This window comes from Ptychodera flava, unplaced genomic scaffold (assembly GCF_041260155.1).
Source record: "Ptychodera flava strain L36383 unplaced genomic scaffold, AS_Pfla_20210202 Scaffold_63__1_contigs__length_709137_pilon, whole genome shotgun sequence".
Taxonomy (NCBI): Eukaryota; Metazoa; Hemichordata; class Enteropneusta; family Ptychoderidae; genus Ptychodera; species Ptychodera flava.
Window position 1 is genome coordinate 161068 of NW_027248385.1, and position 24229 is coordinate 185296.

Consider the following 24229-nt stretch of genomic DNA (forward strand, 5'->3'; position numbering starts at 1 on the left):
GACTTTCTTTAATGACAGAATATGGGCCTGTATGTGGGGTCAGCCCAGGTCACACAGTAGTATCAAACCAATCCGAATCAACATTCACCTGTCATGTCGACGGTGGCTCTTGGGGTGACCTCGTCTGGTTAAAGAACGGCGTGGAAATCTCGCGCGCCAACGATTCGACAAATGAATATTCAACCAGACTTCAGAAGACAGACAATGGGGCGGTGTATAACTGCCGATACGAAAGCCAGAATATTTCGTCTGAACTTTGGCCTCAACTGACGTGCATAGACGACATATCTGTGGATGTGCAGTGTAGGTATACTTGTGGTACAAAATGGTTAAAAATAGTCATTGTCTATCCACTGCTTATGTATCTTTCACTTACATAATTATACTCAATGCTATTCAACGCCACATTCATTTCGAAGCTTATAGAGCGAATGATTTTTTTAATCGTGTTAGTTTTGTGAAAAGTGATAGGCAGCTATATAGAATTTAAACTATCGGTAAATATTGGGGGATTTTTGTCACTGCTACCAAATTTTGGACAATGCTACTTGATTTCTACTCTTCTTATTTTTGATTTTGAGAAAGATTGGTTGAAAGTTGAAAACTTTCAATTCTTACAGACAATATAAGCTAAGGATTGTCGCAAATGTGTGAAAATAGTGACTGACTACAGCAGAAGCTCTTTTCCTGCTACGTACTATGTGCATTGTCTTTCTTACGTGCTGTGTCAGCAACGATTGCCGTTTAAGTTTTCCAGGAAGAAAAGAACAATGCTATGTCATTACTGTTCATAAGGCTAAGTATATATGTCCGGGCACAACGTGCAACGGTCAGTCTCCACTCATTCATCAGTTAATCACCAGTCTCTAGATTGCTGTGTTAAATTCGGTAAAAATAAAGTAGCCTCTTTAGATGTATACTAGTAGCTGCTTCCAGTATTCTTTACATCCCTTCAGGATAAGACCGCTGCAATCTACCTATTGAGCGACACTATGATCATAAACCCAGTCACATCACAATGATAGTGATATCATTATCCAAGTCGTCCGTCTAGCGCAGCAATATTTAAAAACACTGAAAATCCCTGTATGCTTAACCGCTGACAAGTGTTGTATGCCCTCTTTCCCTTTCCCCGTTCCATTTTCACTGTGTTGTTTTGTATGTTTTAAAGAAAGTTATTTGTGCAAATAATCTTTTTCTATATGTTCAGACCCTGCGACAGTGGCCGTTACCAACAACACCATTGGACCGTATCTCGAAGAAGATGAAGTTTTCGCTGTCTGTGAAATTACAGAGGACGGTAACCCTAAAAAACTGAATGCCTGGTACTGGTTAGAGCCTGATGGACGCAACAATTCAGACGGTGAGGTGTTAAATCTTGGCAGCGTCACAAGACGACACAATGGGACGTACACTTGTGTTGCTGAAAATATGTACCATGACAATAGCATTGGACGAGGCACCGCATTCTATGACGTCCACGTACATTGTAAGTATGGGAAAATGCAAATATTTTCTATTTGATCGACACAAGACAGATCCAGAAACGGTGTATATAATATGATTCAGAGAGAGAGAGAGAGAGAGAAGAGAGAGAGAGAGAAAAAAAAAACAGAGACAGAGAGACAGAGACAGAGGACAGAGACAGAGACAGAGACAGAGACAGAGACAGACAGACACATAGACACACAGACACACAGACACACAGACAGACAGACAGACATACATACAGACAAACAGACAGACAGACATCTACGTATTAGAAGAAACAAAAAGAGAATATGTGAAAGTCCCGTAATGTGGAAATCAGAAACGCATCACCCTTGATATCTATGCCAACCATAATGTACTGAAACTAATTTGTATCGTCAAGCGACTGAAAATGACAAATAAAATCAAATGATCATATTAATATTGCAGATTCACCGTCAGTACAGATAGAGGACCTGAGTGATGGTAAAGTGATTGAGGGCGACGTGTACCTCGCACGCTGCCACGTCGATGCATACCCCGAAGGCGATATGGCATGGACCGATGTCAACGATGACGTCATTAGCCATGACCAAGAACTTGTTATCGCAAATTCGCATAGAACCAATGCTGGAACATATACGTGTCATGCAAATAACACATTCTTCAATGGACAAATGGGATATGGAAATTCCTCGATTTTTATGGACGTACAATGTAAGTAAGATGTCACTTATTTTATTAATCTTTTCCATAAATAAATAAATAAATAAATAAATAAATAAATAAATAAATAAATAAATAAATAAATAAATGATTAATTAATTAAGTAAGTAAGGAATAAAATAATAAATAAGTACGGTAATTAATAAATGACGTAATGAATAAGTTGATGAAATAAACAGATAATTGACTGAATAGATTGATGGATTAATCATTCAATCAATTAATCTATTAATCAATCACGTATTTATAGATTTCTCTGATGTGAATATAGAAGATAAAAGTAACGGGAGAGTTATACTTGGAGATACGTTTACAGCTGATTGTGTTGTCGACTCTAATCCCGAGGCGGAGTACAAATGGACTCTTCCAGGCGGAAGAGTTTCTACCTCGCCGCAGCTTGAGATCCCGTCAGCGATCAAGAACAACACTGGCAACTACACGTGCGAAGCGAACACAACGTTTTGGAACGGGTCGCTGGAAATAGCAAGTGCACATTTGTATTTGGACGTACAGTGTAAGTAAATTATAGCGGTTCCGGAGACACCTAATTGCGTTCGCACTGTGTGTGAAGACATAATTTTGCAGTAGTTCTGTTAGTCGTAGCTGTTACCCTTTTCTATATGAAAGGCAGAGCCCATTAAGACTCTATTTTAAAAGCTGGCATGGGGTTCAAACTTTATGACCATGTATGTTAGCCGCGGATGGTGAGAATGTGCGTGCACGTGCGCGACAGTAAAGTGTTTCACTGAATGTTTAATCTTCTCTTGCTTGCAAGCAAAGTTGATGTTTAGCACAGTTTACTAGTATATCAGAATGGTTTAAGAAGGTAAACATCTTAAATCACTTTTCATGTTAAAATCATGAAAAAGTTAAAGAAAGAGCAGCTTTCTTCCTTTCACACTACAGTGTGCTGCACCAAGGTTATGGAATGTTTTCTGGTTGACATTGACGCATCGACCGCATTTACGATTATGATTGACTTTGCGCAGGTATTTATTGGCTTTTCGATAAACAAAATTGAAAAGTGCAATTATTTTTTCTTTGAATACTTATACATTAGTCATGACACATCAACAATTTATTATTGTTAATCACTAAACTTATAACAGAAAAAGTTTCCCAAAGCTTGGAAAATCTGTAGTCGTTACATGTGACGATACTCGAAACAGACGTTTTGCTGTTCGAATTTTTGTCAACTCAGCAATTCCTAAATTACTTGAATTCTCTTTTTTCACGTGGGATTGCTGAAACAGGCGTGTTTGGAACAAACCACTTGTCCTTCTAAAGTACACTTTGTCCTATGGAAAGATCTAAATACATGGATATAAACAGTGTGTTGAAATAATCTTACAAGAGGGAGGTAGCTAGCGTATCAAATTCTATAATTTTTATCAAACTGCTCTCATGAAGAACACACACACGACGTTTACAGAAATTCCTGTCCTTTATGTCGACAGATGAACCCATGATTACCTTGATTACTTATGGACCAATAAATGAAACTGGCCAAGTTATTGTCAACAGCAGCATAAGTGTCCTCTGTGACGTCATTGAGAGCAACCCTGGAGTGGATGTCGTGTCTTGGGGAGTCAGCGGCGGCGGCGATTGGTTAAACTTTACATCCGTAACACGTGGCGATCACGGAAACTACTTTTGTACTGCAAACAATACGTTTTGGGATAACACTACTGGCAGTACAACCTTACAGATATTTCTCGATGTACAGTGTAGGTATACATTATCCATCTTCGTTGCATACAGGAAAAAATGAAAGCTTTTTGCTCATTATCGCAGTTTCAATGGTGTCGCAAATTACATGAGTCACTCGTGCATATCGAAGGCGTCTTTCTTGTATGCCAAAAAAGCTGAATTCATAGAGCCAAAGGATTACGCTTGATTCTATTTTAGATTCTACCAGAATATTCGGCAGTTTTGCCAGATACTTAAAGGAAATCAATTTTGTGTTTTAGTGCTGGATTCTCAGTGCTGGATCACGAGGGATACATTCATGGATTCTACTGTAAATTATAAGAATCAATCATAATGGATTCTTTCAAATACTGTTAGGGCAAACTAATAACAAGATAGTCCATGCCAAACCTTTAATTATGTATCAGCTGAGTTAGAGAACTCGGACTAAAACTTATTGAAGCTGGTTCAAGTACTTTATTGGCAGGCTTTTCCTCCCAAAAAGCATTAGCATTTTCAAGACGATCAGATGCATTTGTTCGAATTCACTTATTCGCATGTGATCTTGAATACCATTTAAAAATATGCACATAACGCAAATACAAGATTGCGTCAATCACATTTTCAGATGGACCTGAAATAACGTTATCTGACGTCGACAACATTGGACTTGAAGGCAGACCTTTCACCAAGTACTGTGAAGTCAGTGGTAATCCCATTGCAAGCAGCGTACAATGGAAATACGGCGATGTAGTGGTTTCTGAAAATCATACGTTGGCGTTCACTCCCCAGAGAAACCAAGAGGGGGCGTACACGTGTGTCGCAACGGTTGTGTTTTGGGATGGTACTCAGGAAGTAACTGCAGCCTCCTTCGACTTGGTTGTACAGTGTGAGTGTACATGCTCTGTCGTCTGCCATCTTGAACCTTCATTTGTCCCTGTTTTTATTTAGGATCCTGTTCGCTGTTTCTTTTCTCTTTATTGCTTTTCTAGATATGTCCCCAATGTCAATGCGACGCTGCATATTAATTTTAAACATGAACTCCTTAACATGGTCGTTTGTTGATCACAGAGGTTAGCACAATAATAGGTGAATTCGACATATGTCATGAGGTGTTCCTAATTTTTGCACATGTACAAGTAAAATGTGTGTACCCTTTAATCTAGGATTTGTTATAAATGACTAAAAAAAAATAAATTATGACATATGACAAGTCAAGCGGAGAATTAAAAGATGAGAAAAAGCAGTATAGAAATAGCTACAGGTCAGACAACTGCAAATAATGATGATTAAGGCAGAGAATATAAAACTATGTAAGATTTAGCAAGAATGTCAATATCTGAAACTGCCAAATGCGAAATTTTTATTTTCAGATTTACCCGGCGTAATGGTTGAAGAGAAAATTCTGACTGTGAAGGAAGGCGAAAATGTGACCTTGAACTGCGAAATAGATTCCAAGCCGGCAGTAGTTTATCATAACTGGACCAAAGATGACGCTGTTGTGTCCACAGACTTAAAACACGTACTTGGCAACGTCCAACGATATGACACAGGAATATACACGTGTATCGCTGTTAACGAATTGCATGATGGGACATTGGGTGAAGGGGACAACAAAACGGAAGTAATCGTTGAATGTAAGTCTGAAAATATGTTGACACACTGATAAAATACCTTACACAATGCATGTGAGAGAGATTCCTTCTAGCTATATAGGTATTCTGCAGTGAATTTGATCCAAAAGTTTTACAAAAATTGACATGAGTAGATATATATTTGATCCCGACAAAATTTGTTTAGCAAATTTGCAATTATCTAATATTCATTCGTTCTTTTCACGAACGCATTTCAAGATATCCCGGATGTCAGCATCGATATCGGAGCTCCGATTATTAAAGAGGATGAAACGGCGATGTTCACTTGCAAAATTGATTCAAATCCCAATGTTACATACCATAACTGGACGAAAGATGGCGTCGTCGTGTCCACAGACCTAAACCTCACCATCGCGAACGCCCAACGTCAGCATACTGGCACTTACCAGTGCATTGCTGGCAATGTGTTCTATGATGGAACGACAGGCACGGGATCCAGTGCCACTAATCTCACTGTTCAATGTATGTATTTAAGACTGGCAGTTTCATTGATTTTAAATGCAGTGCAGTTATTGTAGCAGGATTACGAATGCACGTTACAAACACATGACAGATAAAGTTGAGAATTCTTGATTGCTCGCTCGCTTAAAAACTGTCAGGAAACTATCACAAATAGAAACACAGTTACAAATACAATTATGATAAGCTGTGTAAGAATAACATTCAAGTTTACAGTAGAGTTTCCTGTAAACATAGCCTTATTTCAAAATCCAGGCAAGCCATGTATTTCTCACAGATATCAAAACAAGATATCTATAATTTTCAAGGTCTCTGCCATTATGTTAATGTTCTTTGAAAAGTATTCTTGGCCACTCTAGATCTTCTGTAATCAACAATAATTTGTTCATTAAACGCACTTTGCTGCTCATATTTATTTATTTCGAAAAAAGGCAGCTGATTTACAACTTGTAAAAAAACTGTAAAAAATATTACATGTACGGAAACGACATTCAGTTCACATCCGATACTGGCGTATTTACAAAAATCTTCTCAGAAAAGTGTTACAATTCATGCGGTAGCCTTCGGGATATTAGACTAAGACACTGAAGCAGAGTCAAGTCAAAAGCTCAAAACTACACTTTGCAACCACTTTGCCTAAGCCAATATTGAAATTTCAGTATTGTGCCAGCCAATATATATTAGCAACCTATCATACATTATCGATTTACAGATGCCCCTGCTGTGAAAGTTGACATGAATAGTGTAACTGTGAAGGAAGGTGAAAACGTAACCTTTGACTGCGAAATTGATTCCGACCCGGATGTAGTCTACCATAACTGGACGAAAGGTGGCGCTGTCGTGTCAACAGACTTATCATATATGATTGAAAAGGTCCAACGACATGACGATGGAATCTACTATTGCATCGCTGGTAATGAACTTTACGATGGGACATCTGGCACAGGACAAAATGGAACCGAAGTGAACGTTGAATGTAAGTCTGGAAACCTTCCATGTAGGGAATCTTCTAAAATAAAAGTCTGCAATGTTCAGGATTCACCATAAGAATCTTTTTTTTTCATATTCCAGAAAACAATGAATCAATCAATAAGAAAAAATGAATGCCGATCACAAAATAGACATCAAATCAGTGCAAATGTAACTGAAACCATAAGATAGATGCATATTCATCGTCAGCAACATAATAAAGGCTGAGAGAGAGAGAGAGAAAAGAGAGAGAGAGAGAGAGAGAGAGAGAGAGAGAGAGAGAGATGATGATGATGATGATGTTGTCGTTATGATAATGTGCACACATGCTAAGTTGTAGATGAAATTAATTTTTGCTATAAACACATTTCCAGATATCCCTCATGTCAGCATCGATGTCGATGCCGCGATAATTAAAGAAGGCGAAATGGTGATACTCATTTGCAAAATTGATTCAAATCCCAATGTTACATACCATAACTGGACGAAAGATGGCGTCGTCGTGTCCACAGACCTAAACCTCACCATCGCTAACGCTCAACGACAGCATACCGGCACTTACAGTGCATTGGTGGCAATGTGTTCTATGATGGAACGACAGGCACGGGATCCAATGCCACTGAACTCACTGTTCAATGTAGGTCTTATGTATTTCAACCTTCGCTTTATTGTGGGTGTCGTATCGGGTAAAATTGTTGCACAACCTATCGAAGGAGAACATTTGTAATGGATGTAGTTGGCGATATTTTCTATCGCCATAAACGTTTTGTAATACCCTTGCACGTTGTAATTCCAAGCTATTTTGAAATTCACTGTACCAACTTTGACAATAAATATAACACACTCATATGTTTAAGGAAATTGAAATTTGCTTGCCACAACCACTTAAGATTGACAACATATACACTTGACCATCGTTTAACAGATACCCCCAGTGTATCAGTTGACAAGAGAAGAGTGTCAGTGAGGGAAGGTGAAAATGTGACCTTCAGCTGCGAAATAGATTCCAACACTGACATGACTTACCACAATTGGACAAAGGATGGCGCTGTCGTGTCAACAAACCTGAGCTTTACCATTGCCGGCGTCGACCGGCTTAATTTTGGCTTCTACGAGTGCATTGCTGTAACGAGTTCTATGACGGAACGACAGAAACAGCACGAAACCAAACCGAACTCGATGTCCAATGTATGTATGTATTGAAATTGTAGTTCAGTTCATGCAATAAATTCTTTATTTGTTTTAACTTTTCACCGATTTCATAAAATCTTATCAAGGATCGTTGCATCTACACTTGCAAATGGATACAACAATTAAGAGAGAGAGAGAGAGAGAGAGAGAGAGAGAGAGAGAGAGCCATGCTTGAATATGTGTAACAGATGATACACTCTTCCAGATATTCCTGAGGTCGGCATTTTTACTGAAGCCTCGATAATTAGAGAAGGCGAAATGGTGAAACTCAGTTGCAAAATTGATTCCAACCCGGACGTAACATACCACAACTGGACGAAAGATGGCGTTGTTCTGTCCACAGACCTAAACCTCACCATCGCTAGCGCCCAACGACAGGATACCGGTACTTACCAGTGCATTGCTGGTAATGTGTTCTATGATGGAACGACAGGCATGGGATCCAATGCCACTGAACTCACTGTTCAATGTATGTAGTCAAATCTTAGGGACTGGTCAGTTTCTTCGGCCTGGAGGGGGGGGGGGGATTATTTTTTGCCGATGTCAAAAAGGGCTGACCCCCCCATTCCAAATTTTGAAAACAGGGTGACCCCCCCTCTTCCAAATTTCACAAACAGGGTGACCCCCCCCCCCCCGGCGCCGACATAGGTAAAACAAAAGGTGGACATAATCATATATATATATATATATATATATATATATATATATATATATTACATTTTACATATATTTATACTTTAAATAGTCATTCTATATTTAAGAAATTGTTGACATGTCAGTTGTAAGATAGGAATTTCAAAGTGTCAATCTTAAAGTTTGAACACAGTACATTTTGAATGAGCTGTATTTTGAATGAGCTGTGAATGTATTTCACACTTTCTATGCTTAACCAGATGTCCTGAACAGTTGTACAGAAATGGATGTCAATCATTAAAATCAAAGAGGAAAAAGCAGTGAATCAAAAACTTTGATGGGTGTTAAGACTTGCCAACCATCCAATTAAATCTCCTGAGGAGCCATAGAGAGCTTTTTTTAGCCAAATCTGATGTGTACAGTGTCTGAGAGGACCTTCTCTTGTAACATTGAAACCATAAAAGCACAGTTAATAATGACAAAAACTGCCTTTTTAACTGTTATTTTGTTCATAAAAAGCATCTTTCTACAGAAAACCTGTGACACAAAGGAAAATAATTGCATCAATGAGAAGGAAAGATATCTTGTCATTTTTCTATCTCTAAAATAAGTCACTGTATCAAATATATATTGTGAATTTTGTGCATGTTGCTTTTTCATACTGAATTCTCATAGAGAGAACAGAAAAGTATCAGGAATTTGTCATCCTTTTCATGTGAAATGCAGATTTCATAATGGTACACTTTCACTTAGCAAACATCAAGATATCTCTGATTTATTAAAGTATGGCGCTCGAAGGGCGCGCCGAAAAATATGAAACATGCTGATATCTCTGATATATATGCCTTGTATATTAACGTCATGCACCTGAAGGGCATGCTGTAAAAATGTCTGATATATTAAAGTAATGAGCTTGAAGAGCACGCTGAAAAATATTGAACATACAGATATCTCTGATGTATATATGCTTGATATGTTAAAGTTGGGCGTGCTGAAAATATGACTGATTATTATTCAAGTTACGCGCCCGAAGGGCGCGCCGAAAAATACAACTGAATGATGAAATTTGTGGCTGAAACTAGCATTTTAGGCAATGATGAGCCTGTTTCTAAATTCAAAAACACACTGACCCCCCCTATTGGGCATTTCAAAAACATGGTGACCCCCCCTATCACCAAAGTCAAAAACAGGGTGACCCCCCATGAATCCACCCCCCCCCCAGGCTGAAGAAACTGACCAGTCCCTTAGCTCTCTTCGTCATCATTTTATCATTGTTTTCAGTAACTTCATTCTTTTTAATAGGATTACGAAACGAATTCAATGCAGTCTAGATAAGGTTTTTTAATATTTGCCTTATTGTAGTCATGTAAATTCTGGCATATTTTAAAACATATGTACAGATCAAGGGCAAAATGATGTGATGACCACATCCCAACTATGATTGAACACGCAATAAAAATCATCCAAACTATATTCAAATTGTGTGATTTCTCCTCATGAAGTTTAATTTTAGATCCTGTGAGTATAACGTATTAATAATTATTTGAATATCGATTAACAGATGTCCCCGGTGTAACAGTCGAGAAGGCAAGTCTAACATCAAGGAAGGTGAAAATGTTACCTTGACCTGCGAAATTGACTCAAACCTGGAAATTACTTACCATAACTGGACGAAGGATGGCGTTGTTGTGTCTGACAACCTAAGGCATGTTATTGACAGTTCTCGACCGATTGATTCTGGCCTTTTTGAGTGCACTGTCGTTTATAAATTTTATGATGGATCCACAGGAACGGTATCAAATAGAACTGAACTTGATGTTCAATGTACGTATTCAAATTGTACTGCTATATTTACCATACTCACTAATTGTTAATTTATTGATTTATTATCTGTTGTCAGTCCAAATTTATCCCATTCACTTGATGTCTATCCATAGACCCTCGAGAAAAACGGGACAGGCAACTGCGATAGAGAACAAAGGGTCTATGGGATTAGCAGCGTGCGATCTATCTTGCAATAATTAAGAGGTGTTAATGGGTCGGGGACGGAATGTCGCTGGGTCCGACTGACTGCACAATGTCCGGTTCACAGACACGTGCATCGGGTATACGGTCATAATGTTTTCGGATTACAAGTTATTCCGGATTACCCGCAAGTCCATTTTTAGAAAGAAAAGTGTTACACTATTTTGAGAAGAATTCGTGAAAATAGTTTAGAAGTCTGCAGGGAGTTAGTACGTTGCTGTAAAGTGACAAAGTTTCGAATAGAAATCCGAAACATATATCGCTGCAGTTCAAGACTTGACAGCAGTTGACATCACAGAGTTGTTTACATTCTGCAATCGTCTGTGTATCTCCGAATTTTCCCTCGTTTTTGCAGTTTTTTAACCTTCGGAATATTTTCTGTGCGAGGAGTGCTCCATGATTCGGTAAAGTATGTATGTTAACTACTAAAATGTTGTTGTTTGAAAACTGTGAACGGCCAAATTTACGAGGACAGCGTTCAGCTTTGTGTAAATGCATGTCTACCTTACCGCTTCTGACTCCACCAACCGTTGGAGAGTCCCGATTTATCGCAAAGTTTCTACTGACAGCGAAAGTCAGTGTTACAAATATATTTTCTAGTACTTTGCGGATGTAAACATGTGTAGCTTATCCGAAATCTGGTGTTTCTTTAGGCTAAAACAGTACCAAAATGTTAGAGGTCGTGCATTTGAGCTCCGATGGAGCAGTCATTGTTTATATACCCTGATTTTCGTCAAATGTTGCGTGACAGATGAAATAAAGGTCAGATTTTCGTTCCGCAGGACTGGGGAAGTGTATAGCAGTTTAACTTTTAAATGTTTGTTGTTATCGGATATTTTTATGGTAGGGAATGTAGACTTATATTATCGATACCTAGCAAGAGTTTTCTGCAGCGTCTATGGCTAAAATAACATTCACCATGACTTGTATAAAAAAAACCCTCAAATTCTCAGTGTCATTACTCGGAACGTGCCATGCAAGAGCAAAGTGTACATATTCAGAACGTCAGTTTGATCGTTAATGAGATTCTGTGTTAAGTACGAAGTATTGTTGTCGGGGACCGCTTGGTAAATGAACTTTAATATATTCCAAGATAGATCGCACAAAGAAACCTCAGCAGTTGCTTGTTCCGTTTTTCTCGGGGGTCTATGGTCTATCTTAATATTTAATAATCTGTACGTTGACGACAATTGGGGCAAAAAATGTTTGCTATGTCGTTTAATCGAATATCAAAGTGTAAGTGCCCTTAAGCCAATGGAGATTCGTGTAATATTAGATTTATATTATGAGTTCACTTTTCAGAGATCATGCAAATCGCTGTCTCTATTGAAGGCTCACAGACGCACAAGGAATCAAGTGATCCAAATTTAGAGTCCAAAATCTGTAACCGAGTGGCATTCTACATTAAGGTTACGATTGTATTAAAATTTCAGATCCTCCAAGAGTGCACATCGATGACAAAGTATCAACAATAAACGAAGGAGAAACAGCGACGTTAGTTTGCAAAGTTGAGGCAAAGCCAGCGGCAACTTACCATAACTGGACAAAAGAGGGGGTTGTCGTGTCTACAGAGCTGAACTACACCATCGAAAATGCTACTTGGCTCGATTCTGGTCACTACGAGTGCATTGCTGTTAATACGTTCTACGATGGAACGACAGGAATTGGAAAGGACGTAACTGAACTCAGTGTTGAATGTATGTGTAGTACACATTACTAAGAGCAAATTGTATTCGATACTACATTCTGCATACATTTCATCTATCGGATAACTAAGAGGAGAACCTCATACAGAGATTTAGACTATGAAGTTTACCTCCGTGGTAGTACCATGATGCAATTTTAGCTGTGCCTTAAACAAAATCTTCGGCTAGGAAACATCAGGCAGGATAATCATTTATTACTATAAGATACATCTGGAGAAGCTATAAAGAAACGTGCAAGCATTTAACAATATCAATTGCTGAATTTTGTATGTACAGATTTTCCGAACGTTGCGGTTGTCGACGAAAAAGTAACAGTAAAGGAAGGTGAGAATGCAACTTGGAATGCGAAATTAATTCCAACCCTAAAGTAACCTACCACAACTGGACGAAAGATGGCGTGGTCCTGTCTACAGAGCTTAACTACACTATCTTTGATGCCAATCGACTTTATTCTGGCTTCTACCAGTGCATCGCTGGTAATACACTATCCGATGGAAGGACTGGAATGTCATCCTCCATGGTCGCATTGGATGTTCAGTGTATGTAAAAATTTCTGTGCAGAAAACTTAATCCATATCAGAATATTTTGTGGAGCATATTTATAAGTACAATGTAGTACTCCTGAATATATATTACAGATGGTTCCTGGAATTATTAAATTAGGGTTTCGCATTTTTTCTCATAGATCAAAAACAATCAAAAACAAAATAAAATTGATATTTCCGGCCGCTGTCTAGGTCATATTCTCTGGTATTAAGAACGATATTATTGGATTGACTGTTATGTGTATTACTAAACAATCTTTTCGCTTCATACTTGCCATAACCTTTTCAAATATATGCCATGAGGGGACGGGGTCAACAGACATGCTCCATCAGGACATACAAATTAGCCTAGCAAGTTTGCTTAGTGTACCGTATGTATTGTTTCCGTCCTATTTACATGTCATTACTGGCGTTTTCCAACCAGTCTTCAGCTAGAACTGGCACACAGACAGGTAGACATGCAGACTGACGGAGAGACAAACAATATTAATTTTTAAGTGTGTTGTTTTAAGTCTTACATGGAATTGATAAATATAAGCATTACAATGCATTTCCAGATCCCCCAGAGGTTAGCATCGACAACGAAGAATTCTCAATAAAGAAAGGAGAAAGAGTGTCCTTAATTTGCAAAGTTGAAGCAAATCCAGCGGCAACTTACCACAACTGGACGAAAAATGGCGTTGTCGTGTCTACAGAGCTGAACTACACCATCGAAAATGCCACCTGGGTCGATTCTGGTCACTACGAGTGCATTGCTGTTAATACATTCTACGATGGAACGACAGGGATGGGAAACAACGTAACTGAGCTCAGTGTTGAAGGTATGTGTAGTAAACATTACTAAGGATATTTTTGTTCCTTACGACACTTCTGCATATATTTATTCATGGATGACTATGAGGAGAACCGAAAAAAAAATGATTAAGAATATGACTTTTAGCTTGAACAAAAATCGATGTTCGGGCAGGAAAGTCATGACACGAAACTGAAGTTTATAAAATGATCGTCACTTATTACTACAATAAAGAAGCTTTGAAGAAAATGCAAGTATTTTAAAATATCAAATGGTGAATTTTATATTTACAGATTTCCCGAACGTTGCGGTTGTCCACGAAAAAGTAACAGTAAAGGAAGGTGAGAATGCAACCTTGAAATGCGAAATTAATTCCAACCCTGAAGTAACCTACCACAACTGGACGAAAGAGGGCGTGGTCCTGTCTACAGAGCTTAACTACACTATCTTTGATGCCAATCGACTTATTTCTGGCTTCTACCAGTGCATTGCTGGCAATACACTATCCGATGGAAGGACTGGAATGTCATCCTCCATGGTCGAATTGGATGTTCAGTGTATGTAAACATTTCTTTGCAGAAAACTTAATCCATATTAGAATATTTTTTAGCATATTTATAAATACATGTAGAACTCCTGAATATATATCACAGCTTTGTGGAATTATTTAATTAGGGTTTCGCATTTTTCTCATAGATCAAAAACAATCAACAACAAAAAATGTGATGTTTCCGGCCGCTGTCTAGGTCATATTCTTTGGTATTAAGAACGATATTATTGGATTGACTGTTATGTGTATTATTAAACATTCTTTTTCGCTTCATACTTGCCATGACCCTTTCAAATATATGCTATGAGGAAACAGGGTCGATAGATGTAGTCCATCAGGTTATAAAAATTAGCATAGAAAGTTTATTTAGTGTACCTTATGTATTGTTTCCCTCCTATTGACACTAATTACTCGCGTATTCAAAACGGCCATCAGATATAACTGGCACACAGACAGGTAGACATGTAGACTGACCGAGAGACACACAATTTTTAAGTGTGTTGTTTAAGTCTTACCTGGAATGATAAATATAAGCATCACAATGCATTTCTAGATACTCCAGTGGTTTACATCGACAACGAAGAATTCTCAATAAAGGAAGGAGAAACAGCGACGTTATTTTGCCGAATTGAGGCAAATCCAGCAGCAACTTACCACAACTGGACCAAAGATGGCGTTGTCGTGTCTACAGAGCTGAACTACACTATCGAAAATGCTACTTGGCTCGATTCTGGTCACTACGAGTGCATTGCTGTTAATACGTTCTACGATGGAACTACAGGAATTGGAAACAACGTAACTGAGCTCAATGTTGAATGTATGTGTAGAAAATATTACTAAGGATATTTTGTTCAATACGACACTTCTGCATATATTAAATCCATCGGATGACTAAATGGAGAAGAGAAACAGAGATTTAGACAATGAAGTTTAGCTTAGCGATGATATACCAAGATACAATTTTAACTGTGCTTTAAAGAAAATCGGTGCTCGGGTAGGAAAGTCATCACATGAAACTGAATTTTCCTAAGATTTAATCGTTATTGATTACTATCAGATATAACTAAAGAAGCTTTGAAAAACTGAAAAGCATTTTAAAATATCAATTGCTGAATTTTCTATCTACAGATTTCCCGAATGTAGCGGTTGCAAACAAAATAGTAACAGTAAAGGAAGGTGAAAATGCAACCTTGAAATGCGAAATTAATTCCAACCCTAAAATAACCTACCACAACTGGACGAAAGATGGCGTTGTCCTGTCTACAGAGCTTAACTTCACTATCTTTGATGCCAATCGACTTGATTCTGGCTTTTATCAGTGCATCGCTGGTAATACGTTATCCGATGGGACGACAGGGATGTCATCCTCAATGGCCGAATTGGATGTTCAGTGTATGTATCAAAATATCACATCATACTGTCTATAGTCACTTTTGGCTCGTGTAATTGGATGTTTATACATTGAGTGTTTTAATTCATTCAGGATTCGGAACAAATGTAAGACAAACAAAAATGTTTACTTTCGGTATATTGCAAACACTACTTAGCAGAAAACCTTGGTCAATGTTTAAATCCTTTCAGAAGGATGTGCGGTGAAATAGTTATCACGAAATTTTATGCTGAAGAGGACTATACTAAATACGAATTTCGAATTTCATATTTTTCTAAGAGATCAAAATACGATGCAAAAGTGGAATGATTCCCGCCGTTGCCTCTGTTATATTCAAGTCTTATGAACTATTTCATTACTTTGGCTCTTATTTGAATAATAACTTATTCTTGCCCCTTCCAATTATGCCATAGTATTTTAACAATACAAATATTACACGCTATGAGGGACCAGTATCAGTACATTTTTTGTAAAAGGATATGCAAAGCCAGTAAGAAATTTTACTTGGTAAGCCTTTATGGCATTGTTTCGCACATGTTCTTCAGCCAACTGTTATCTGAGACAGACTGAACAAAAGACGGACAGACAGAAGAAGACAGAAGAGGAAAAGACAGACAGACAGACAGACAGATAGACAGGCAGGCAGACAGAGATAGATAGATAGATAGATAGATAGATAGATAGATAGATAGATAGATAGATAGATAGATAGATAGATAGATAGATAGATAGATAGATAGATAGATAGATAGATAGATAGATAGATAGATAGATAGATAGATAGATAGATAGATAGATAGATAGATAGATAGATAGATAGATAGATAGATAGATAGATAGAAAGGTAGGTAGGTAGGTAGGTAGGTAGGTAGGTAGGTAGATAGATAGATAGATAGATAGATAGATAGATAGATAGATAGATAGATAGATAGATAGACAGACAGACAGACAGACAGACAGACAGACAGACAGACAGACAGACAGACAGACAGAGAGATAGATAGATAGATAGATAGATAGATAGATAGATAGATAGATAGATAGATAGATAGATAGATAGGTAGGTAGGTAGGTAGGTAGGTAGATAGATAGATAGATAGATAGATAGATAGATAGATAGATAGATAGATAGATAGATAGATAGATAGATAGATAGACAGACAGACAGACAGACAGATAGACAGACAGACAGATAGATAGATAGATAGATAGATAGATAGATAGATAGATAGATAGATAGATAGATAGATAGATAGATAGATAGATAGAAAAATAGACAGATAGACATACAGACAGACAGACAGATAGTTTGACACAGACAAACACTAATACAGACAGGTTTGCAGACGGAAAAACTCGCAAGCTTGCATAGGCACAGACTATTAGATATAAATGTATGTCTTGCAAAGGATTGATTGGTTGATACAAGGATTGCAATACATTTGCAGATACACCAGATGTAAACATAGAGAGCGAAGCATCGAAAATAAAGGAAGGAGAAACAGCGAAATTAACATGTAGAATAGAGTCAAACCCGGAGGCGACGGTCCACAACTGGACGAAAGATGGCGTTATCGTGTCTACAGGCTTAAACCTTACGATTGGAAATGCCCGACGGCTCGATTCTGGTCTCTACGAGTGCATTGCTGTTAATACGTTCTACGATGGAACGACAGGAGTGGCATACTATAGGACGGAACTAAGTGTTCAATGTACGTCTGAAAATTTATATATAATATTATATATATATATATATATATATATATATATATATATATATATAACTATATATATATAACTATATATATATATATATATATATATATATATATATATATATATATATATATATATATATATATATATATATATATATATATATAGTATACAGATGTCCTTGCTTGAAATTTCACTGCTCTATGCTATAATCAGCGAGTTATGTAACACAAATTACTTCAAGAGATTTGTGTAATAAGGAGTTTATAATACCAAGTAATTGGAGTGCATTTAACAGCAAAAAAGACATACTTTTATGATCAGTGTTTGTAAATATGATGTGTCTGATGTTGACTTTCAATTTACAGATTTCCCAAACGTTACTGTTGATGAGAAACTGGTGAAAATTAAGGAAGGTGGAAATGCAACCTTGAAATGTGAAATTGATTCCAACCCGGAAGTCACTTTCCATAACTGGACCAAGGATGGCGCTGTCCTGTCTACATATCTGACCCATACCATCGGGAACGTCAACCGGCTTGACTCTGGGTTGTACACGTGTATTGCTGGCAACACTTTGTACGATGGAACCACAGGAATATCAAACAGTACAGCCGAATTGAGCGTTGAATGTATGGATTCACATTTTACTACATCTCTGATTTACTTTTCCTTATTTATGAATATCTCAAAAGTTTCATTGATTGATTCAATAATTTCCAATCTTGGAGCAAACAAAATCGGAATTAGCCACTAGGAATAGAGTAAACGAGACAAACTACCGGTAGATTTATTTCCTGTGCAGAAAACAAAACAATGTAAAGTATTTGATGTGTGGAGATTTGCTCAGCGTTGAAAAATCCAGATGCGAGAAGACACTTACCGTATTGTTATAAGTGGAAAATATTTGCAAAAGGCAAACGCAGGTTTTAATTATCCGACAGGGTAAGATCACCTCTTTGCCATGCATTGAAACAGATCTCCGAGGTATTTGTTGTTCTAAGGTGCTCCGTCGACCCGGAAGGAATGATAAAGTACAGACTTTGACACTGATATTGTGTCAAAATGATGAGAAATACCATTTCAGTTTCATTACAATAAACCACAATGCAATGTTGAATACACAGGAATTTGTTATTCAATGGATTGTCAATAGATTGTTGATAACGACTTTATTATGAGTAACATTGCCCGTTTTATTAGTTAAGTAAATCGACAGCATTTCTGCTACGACGATCAAGACTAGTCGAGAAACAGGAATAAAATAGGCAGAAATTATAACTGTGTCAACATCCTAGAGCATTTTGCTGTGAGTTCAAGAAAGTATTTCCGATTGATAAATACATATTTCATGGGACGTTTATTCCCGTTATTGTCAACAGATTTAGCTGTCACAGAAAGCCATGGACCATCCGGCGCAGTCGTAGAAGGTGTAAACAAAACCATGATTAGGTGTACCGTGACTGACGGGGTACCTGATCCACATACCATCACGCTGTTCCACGTGAATGAAACGGTGAACCGGGTCGACAGCACTGAAAGCCCGAACGGGGTCACGAGCCACACCTTTGACCTCGGGGTCACGCAGCGCTGGCACAACGGCAGCTACTACTGTGAAACCAAAACAAGATTCGAGGACAACAGCGAGGAAAGTGAAATATCTGACGAAATATCGGTGATCGTTCACTGTGAGTACCCCATACATCACGGTTACTCTACCCCAGAGTAGGAAAAGAGTAGTAATGCATACATAGCCTTTTTCCCGTCTTCCCACAATGTATTGCTGTTGCCGTAATAAGCATCATATACACACTCAAAGCAACAAAATTCATGAGGGGATTGGCCGCACAAACCATGTAGGTAACTAATCCCCTGAGAGCGGAAAAATTCCGAATTACCGAATTAACGGCTTATGACTCCCCAGAGAGTAAATAAACTACCGATCAAGTAGAACAAAAGATCACAATGTTTATGAATATGACATCACCCGTGATATTTCTAGAGCAATCACCGATTGACAGTCAGTTCACACTTCAAGTAAGGTATATTTTCATATGGAAATGATTCGAACCTACAGCGTTTGTGCCGGGGAATCTTGGCATGTTTGTGCTGTTATAACGGTTAGTTATACATTAATGACAGAAATTTGCAATACCAGAAAAGGCCTCGTGTATTGTATCCATCGGCGATGAAAATAGAGGGCAGGGTTTAACTGCCATAGTATTTTATAGGTAACATATCCTGCGTATACAACGTTGCATGAGTAACGCTTTGTATACCCTAGCGCGCACTGCATCACGGAACCGGCAAAATAACTATTGATACGTAAGAATAGCAAGGCAAGTATCTATATTGCAAAGTAGATTATTGCACCGAGTGGTGACCAAGTGTGTTACTCATTGTAATACACGCGTTTCCAATCAGAATACATGTGATTTTACACGCCATAAAATTTGACAATCAGGCGGCCATTAGCGTCAGGAACTAGATGATAACTACCCAGACACCTACACACATATTTCCTTTCACACACTCCCCCACCAAAACTGATGTCCCTTTACAAAGATCGGAGTAGGTTACCGACGCCTAATGCAAGCTACTGGAAAACGATGTTTAAATCAATCGGATTCACCGATACACTGCTGATGATTTGGATATCCATGACAGTAAAAATAGTGTAGGAAAAACCATATCCAGTTTTAGCATGATAGGGCACAACTATCATTCTCTTGTTGATCGTTAAGATACAACTACACTTGCATGTCTCTACTTGTTGTTTGCCCTTTAAAGACAAACCAACCATCACAACTACCGACGAAACCATCTTCGTTAGGGAGGGATCACGCGCAACTCTCACCTGCACAGCAGAGGCTTACCCGGGAGCTGACATAACGTGGATGAAAGCCGGCAAAACCCTCGATGTGGGAACAGATAGCAGTACTTACGTCATTCAAGCCGTCACTGAAGACAATGCCGGGGAGTACATCTGCAGAGCAGAAAACGATATCGGGATTGATCAAGTTATAATTAGAGTCAGTATAACAACACCGGTCGAGAAAGATGCCCTTAAAGAACGTAAGAAAATATCGAATAATTTAAGAAATTTGTTGTTATTTTCAAGAGTATGTATGTATGTATGTATGTATGTATGTATGTATGTATGTATGTATGTATGTATGTATGTATGTATGTATGTATGTATGTATGTATGTATGTATGTATGTATGTATGTATGTATGTATGTATGTATGTATGTATGTATGTATGTATGTATGTATGTATGTATGTATGTATGTATGTATGTATGTAAGTATGTGTGTGTGTGTATGTATGTATGTATGTATGTATGTATGTATGTATGTATGTATGTATGTATGTATGTATGTATGTATGTATGTGGGTACGGAAGTGTGTATTTTATTCAGGCTTATCTCTCTCCGTTCACTAATTTAAATTTGCTTATTCACCCAATAAAGCACTCAACTATACCCTGGTGATACTCGCTGTAGTTCCAATTATAATACTGTCCATACTCATAATAACTTTCGTGGTTGTAAAGGCGCTACGATCAGGTAAGTAACATCTGTCTCTCTGAGTTACTACGATTAGGTCAGTTATATCTTTCTCTCTCTAAGTTACTCACCGTTTCAGTTTGTAGGTTGCGTGCCGATCGTGGCCAAGAATAGAAGAAGAAGGTTAGAAGGTTAGGTTTTATTTGCATTCCAAGGCCACCGGCCCATATGCAAAGGGGATAAATTAAGTATTAAAATACAAATAAATGTAAGCTACAAAGATGTGATAAGTACAGGAATAACATGTCAGTATATACTTTGTAATTGCATACAAAGAGTTAATTTAAAACAGGTTTGACTTGATAACATGTCAGCAAATTTCAGCAATTCCACTAGCTCTTTCTCTAAGTTTAAGAGCTCTGTAAACAAAATTACACAGACTGAGCATAACATCTGATTCATTTGATTTCATAGCATTAATAAAGAGTTTGTCCTGATGATGAACAACAAATTAAGTAGCACTATTTTAACGTTCATTAGTATGCTCTCAGACAGACAATCCATACATTTGTTTAAACTTCGATAAGGATCTTCCCCATCAAGCCGTACTTATGTCACGACTGAAGAAAATACCTAGGCCACCGTCCCTCCACCCACGGTGGGACGGTGCCTAGGCGAAGTAGTACATCCTTTAAGCCTTTTATTAGAAATGGTTGTCCTTAGGTGTGGGGAATGCTAGTATTGACGTTCAACCGTGCTGTACTTACAAATGACATTGCCATATTCACTTTGTTTCAATATTTTCTTTTTTCCCGCAGGGAAATTACAAATCAAACAGTAAGTAAAGAACATTCGGTTTAAATGTGATAGTTGCCTAATTCAATTATACTGAAATATTCAGTTTATAAGGTAGATCGCGCCTTAAAAGTGAAAGACATAACCTTTTCTCAAACTTTCCTTTAGGAATCTTTCAACCGTTACTTCTCAAAATCGAGCATAAAACTTTAGTTTTAGTGCAAATTTTAGTACTAGAGAAACAAATTACTCAAGATTTACCGATATTTGAAATTCAAAATGCCAACATCCCTGTGGTAACTCTTTAGAGAAAACAAGAAAGTTTACGACTATCAAAAAACTAAGCCGGTGAATGTTTGTCTTTCACCGAGAGCTTCAAAATGAGCCCCCACAAGTGGTAGTTTAGAAAAGAAATGCAAATGTTTGAAATTCCGAATATCTATCCCCGAGGCGCGATCTACTTAAGTAGTGCGATGAAGAAACATTTGGTAGAACCGAAATGTTTTGAGAGAGATTGATGTGCAAATAGTAATCCGATTCGTTATATCAAGTAAATGCTGATAATCATAGATGTCTGAAGGATATCGACGTTAGAATCAAAACTCTTGAAGTTTGGTAAGAGTTACAGCCGTAGTGATATTTCAAGGAGATTGTGCTGTAACAACCATGCTTTTATGTTGCCCATGTTTCCATTTGCAAATGTTAGGCAAGGAGATGCTTCCAAGTGTCCAGCGCATAATTTTTACATTCGTCTTACAGGGTGCCCTATGAAAATCACTTCTACATCCACCCAGATGCAGGGAATAAACACTTTGTTGGCACGGTTGAAATGCGCTATTAAAAGATTTTATACAGGTAAACGGAAATCAGGCAGTTTGATTCTGAACAAAGACTTACACTTTCTGGAATACTATGAAAACTCTTTAATCTTAAAATTCGATCATCTATTTTAGGTCTTGCAAATATGATTTTTCTGAGGCGTCGTAAAAAATAATTGTATAAAAGAGTAATTGTATCTGGTACATATACAATAGAGTTAATTATGCAACCCATTTAAACATTATTTTTTCCATCACATGCCACTTTCACTGTGAACGATTCATCACAATAAAAAACCACAGAATAGATGTGCCGTGTTTTACTAACATTTTTTCTTTTTTTTGGGGGGGGGGATTCAGTGGTAAGATATTGTCATCGAAATCGGCATGTCGTCATGAGCATTCCACTTAAAAACGCACCATCGGGTTGATGTGTTGCGTCAGACCTGTTACTGTTTGTCTAGGGGCTTAACAGAATTCAGTTCGAAAAACGTGTGTCCGTTGTTGTCGCTGCTGACAAATGATTTAGGTGAGCATTGCGACATTGTCGCCGGGCAGACTGAAATCACGTAACACCATGTCAGCCACATCATTAATTAATAACGGTGCATATTATTCATGAAGAAAGACTGTCATTTAGCACGACCATGGATCGCTTGGAATTTGAGAACAACAGTATTGAACTGATTCCTACTACTCACAAAGGATTTTATTTCTTTTTTTTCTCTTGCGTTTCCTTCTTTGTGACAGTACATCAGAGCGAGAAACCCGATGGCTTAACATGTACTCACTCTACTGGGATAACGCAGCGGGCTCTGGAGACACTATATCAATAGAAAACGCCACAGGAAACGATCGATGATGAAGCAATCACGCCATGAGGCCTGAACTGCTGTTAAGCGGCCCCTGTGATGGCACCAGATTGTCTCATCAAACAATTGACCCAACAGATTAAAATTCCAATGGAAAACAAAAGGCTATCGCACCTCCTTAATCCTCTTAAAAACTAAAACAAAGGCGATCCCAGGGACCGCAAAAAGTGCCTTTAAAGGCGCCCTTCCCAATCCCAGGTTCTCGCATTAGTAAATGTGTCAATAGCTCATTAACAGTTTGTCATTCTTTTGTTTTCCATTGAATATTTTATCAAGTACATATATTTATATTAGATAAATCTGATAATTGAGTGGGGGCTTTAAGCGGCAGGGAGTTCATTAGCATTTCATTATGTTGGACCTATTAATGCTTCTGTCGGGCTCGTCTATTATAAGCTCTCATACACACACATACATATACATTCACATACATCCATCCATACATATCATATTTGAAGGCTACTAGGGAGGGGCAAAAATAAAAATAACATCATTTTCAGGATGATCAAGATCACATATGTACATTAGAGTTTGGTCTAATATGGGTATTTAATTTTTTCGAATCTATATGTGTCATATAATATAATACACCACTCTGTCTATTTTCAACTGTAAAATTGACCATTCAAGGACGAATTAGTCAAACAGGAGGATAGTTTTGAAACAATTTCGGTCATTATAAAGATTTCAGTGAATGCTTGCACTCAGATTGAAT

At 37.7% G+C, this 24229-nt stretch overlaps 3 protein-coding genes and 1 long non-coding RNA gene across 4 annotated transcripts; all 4 read left to right on the forward strand.

The window, feature by feature from the left end:
* The first annotated feature begins 2021 nt into the window (after positions 1 to 2021).
* On the forward strand, positions 2022 to 2718 carry LOC139128657 (cell adhesion molecule CEACAM6-like). Its single transcript, XM_070694392.1, has 2 exons — positions 2022 to 2187; positions 2447 to 2718. Exons 1-2 carry the CDS (start codon positions 2022 to 2024, stop codon positions 2716 to 2718), a joined length of 438 nt encoding a protein of 145 aa, XP_070550493.1.
* Positions 2719 to 5272: 2554 nt separating this feature from the next.
* On the forward strand, positions 5273 to 7046 carry LOC139128658 (B-cell receptor CD22-like). The gene is made up of 3 exons (XM_070694393.1): positions 5273 to 5522; positions 5739 to 6002; positions 6712 to 7046. The coding sequence occupies exons 1-3, from the start codon at positions 5273 to 5275 to the stop codon at positions 7044 to 7046; spliced, it is 849 nt and encodes a 282-aa protein (XP_070550494.1).
* A 3490-nt stretch (positions 7047 to 10536) lies between these two features.
* On the forward strand, positions 10537 to 12901 carry LOC139128650 (uncharacterized). The gene is made up of 3 exons (XR_011551362.1): positions 10537 to 10616; positions 12251 to 12514; positions 12800 to 12901. It is a non-coding gene; the product is annotated as an uncharacterized lncRNA (long non-coding RNA).
* A 139-nt stretch (positions 12902 to 13040) lies between these two features.
* LOC139128659 (B-cell receptor CD22-like) lies at positions 13041 to 23685 on the forward strand. Its single transcript, XM_070694394.1, has 13 exons — positions 13041 to 13062; positions 13626 to 13889; positions 14155 to 14418; positions 14965 to 15228; positions 15540 to 15803; positions 17250 to 17513; positions 17886 to 18149; positions 18900 to 19205; positions 20308 to 20592; positions 20994 to 21089; positions 21848 to 21866; positions 22584 to 22679; positions 23393 to 23685. The coding sequence occupies exons 1-12, from the start codon at positions 13041 to 13043 to the stop codon at positions 22663 to 22665; spliced, it is 2394 nt and encodes a 797-aa protein (XP_070550495.1). The 3' UTR covers positions 22666 to 22679; positions 23393 to 23685.
* Positions 23686 to 24229: the final 544 nt, after the last annotated feature.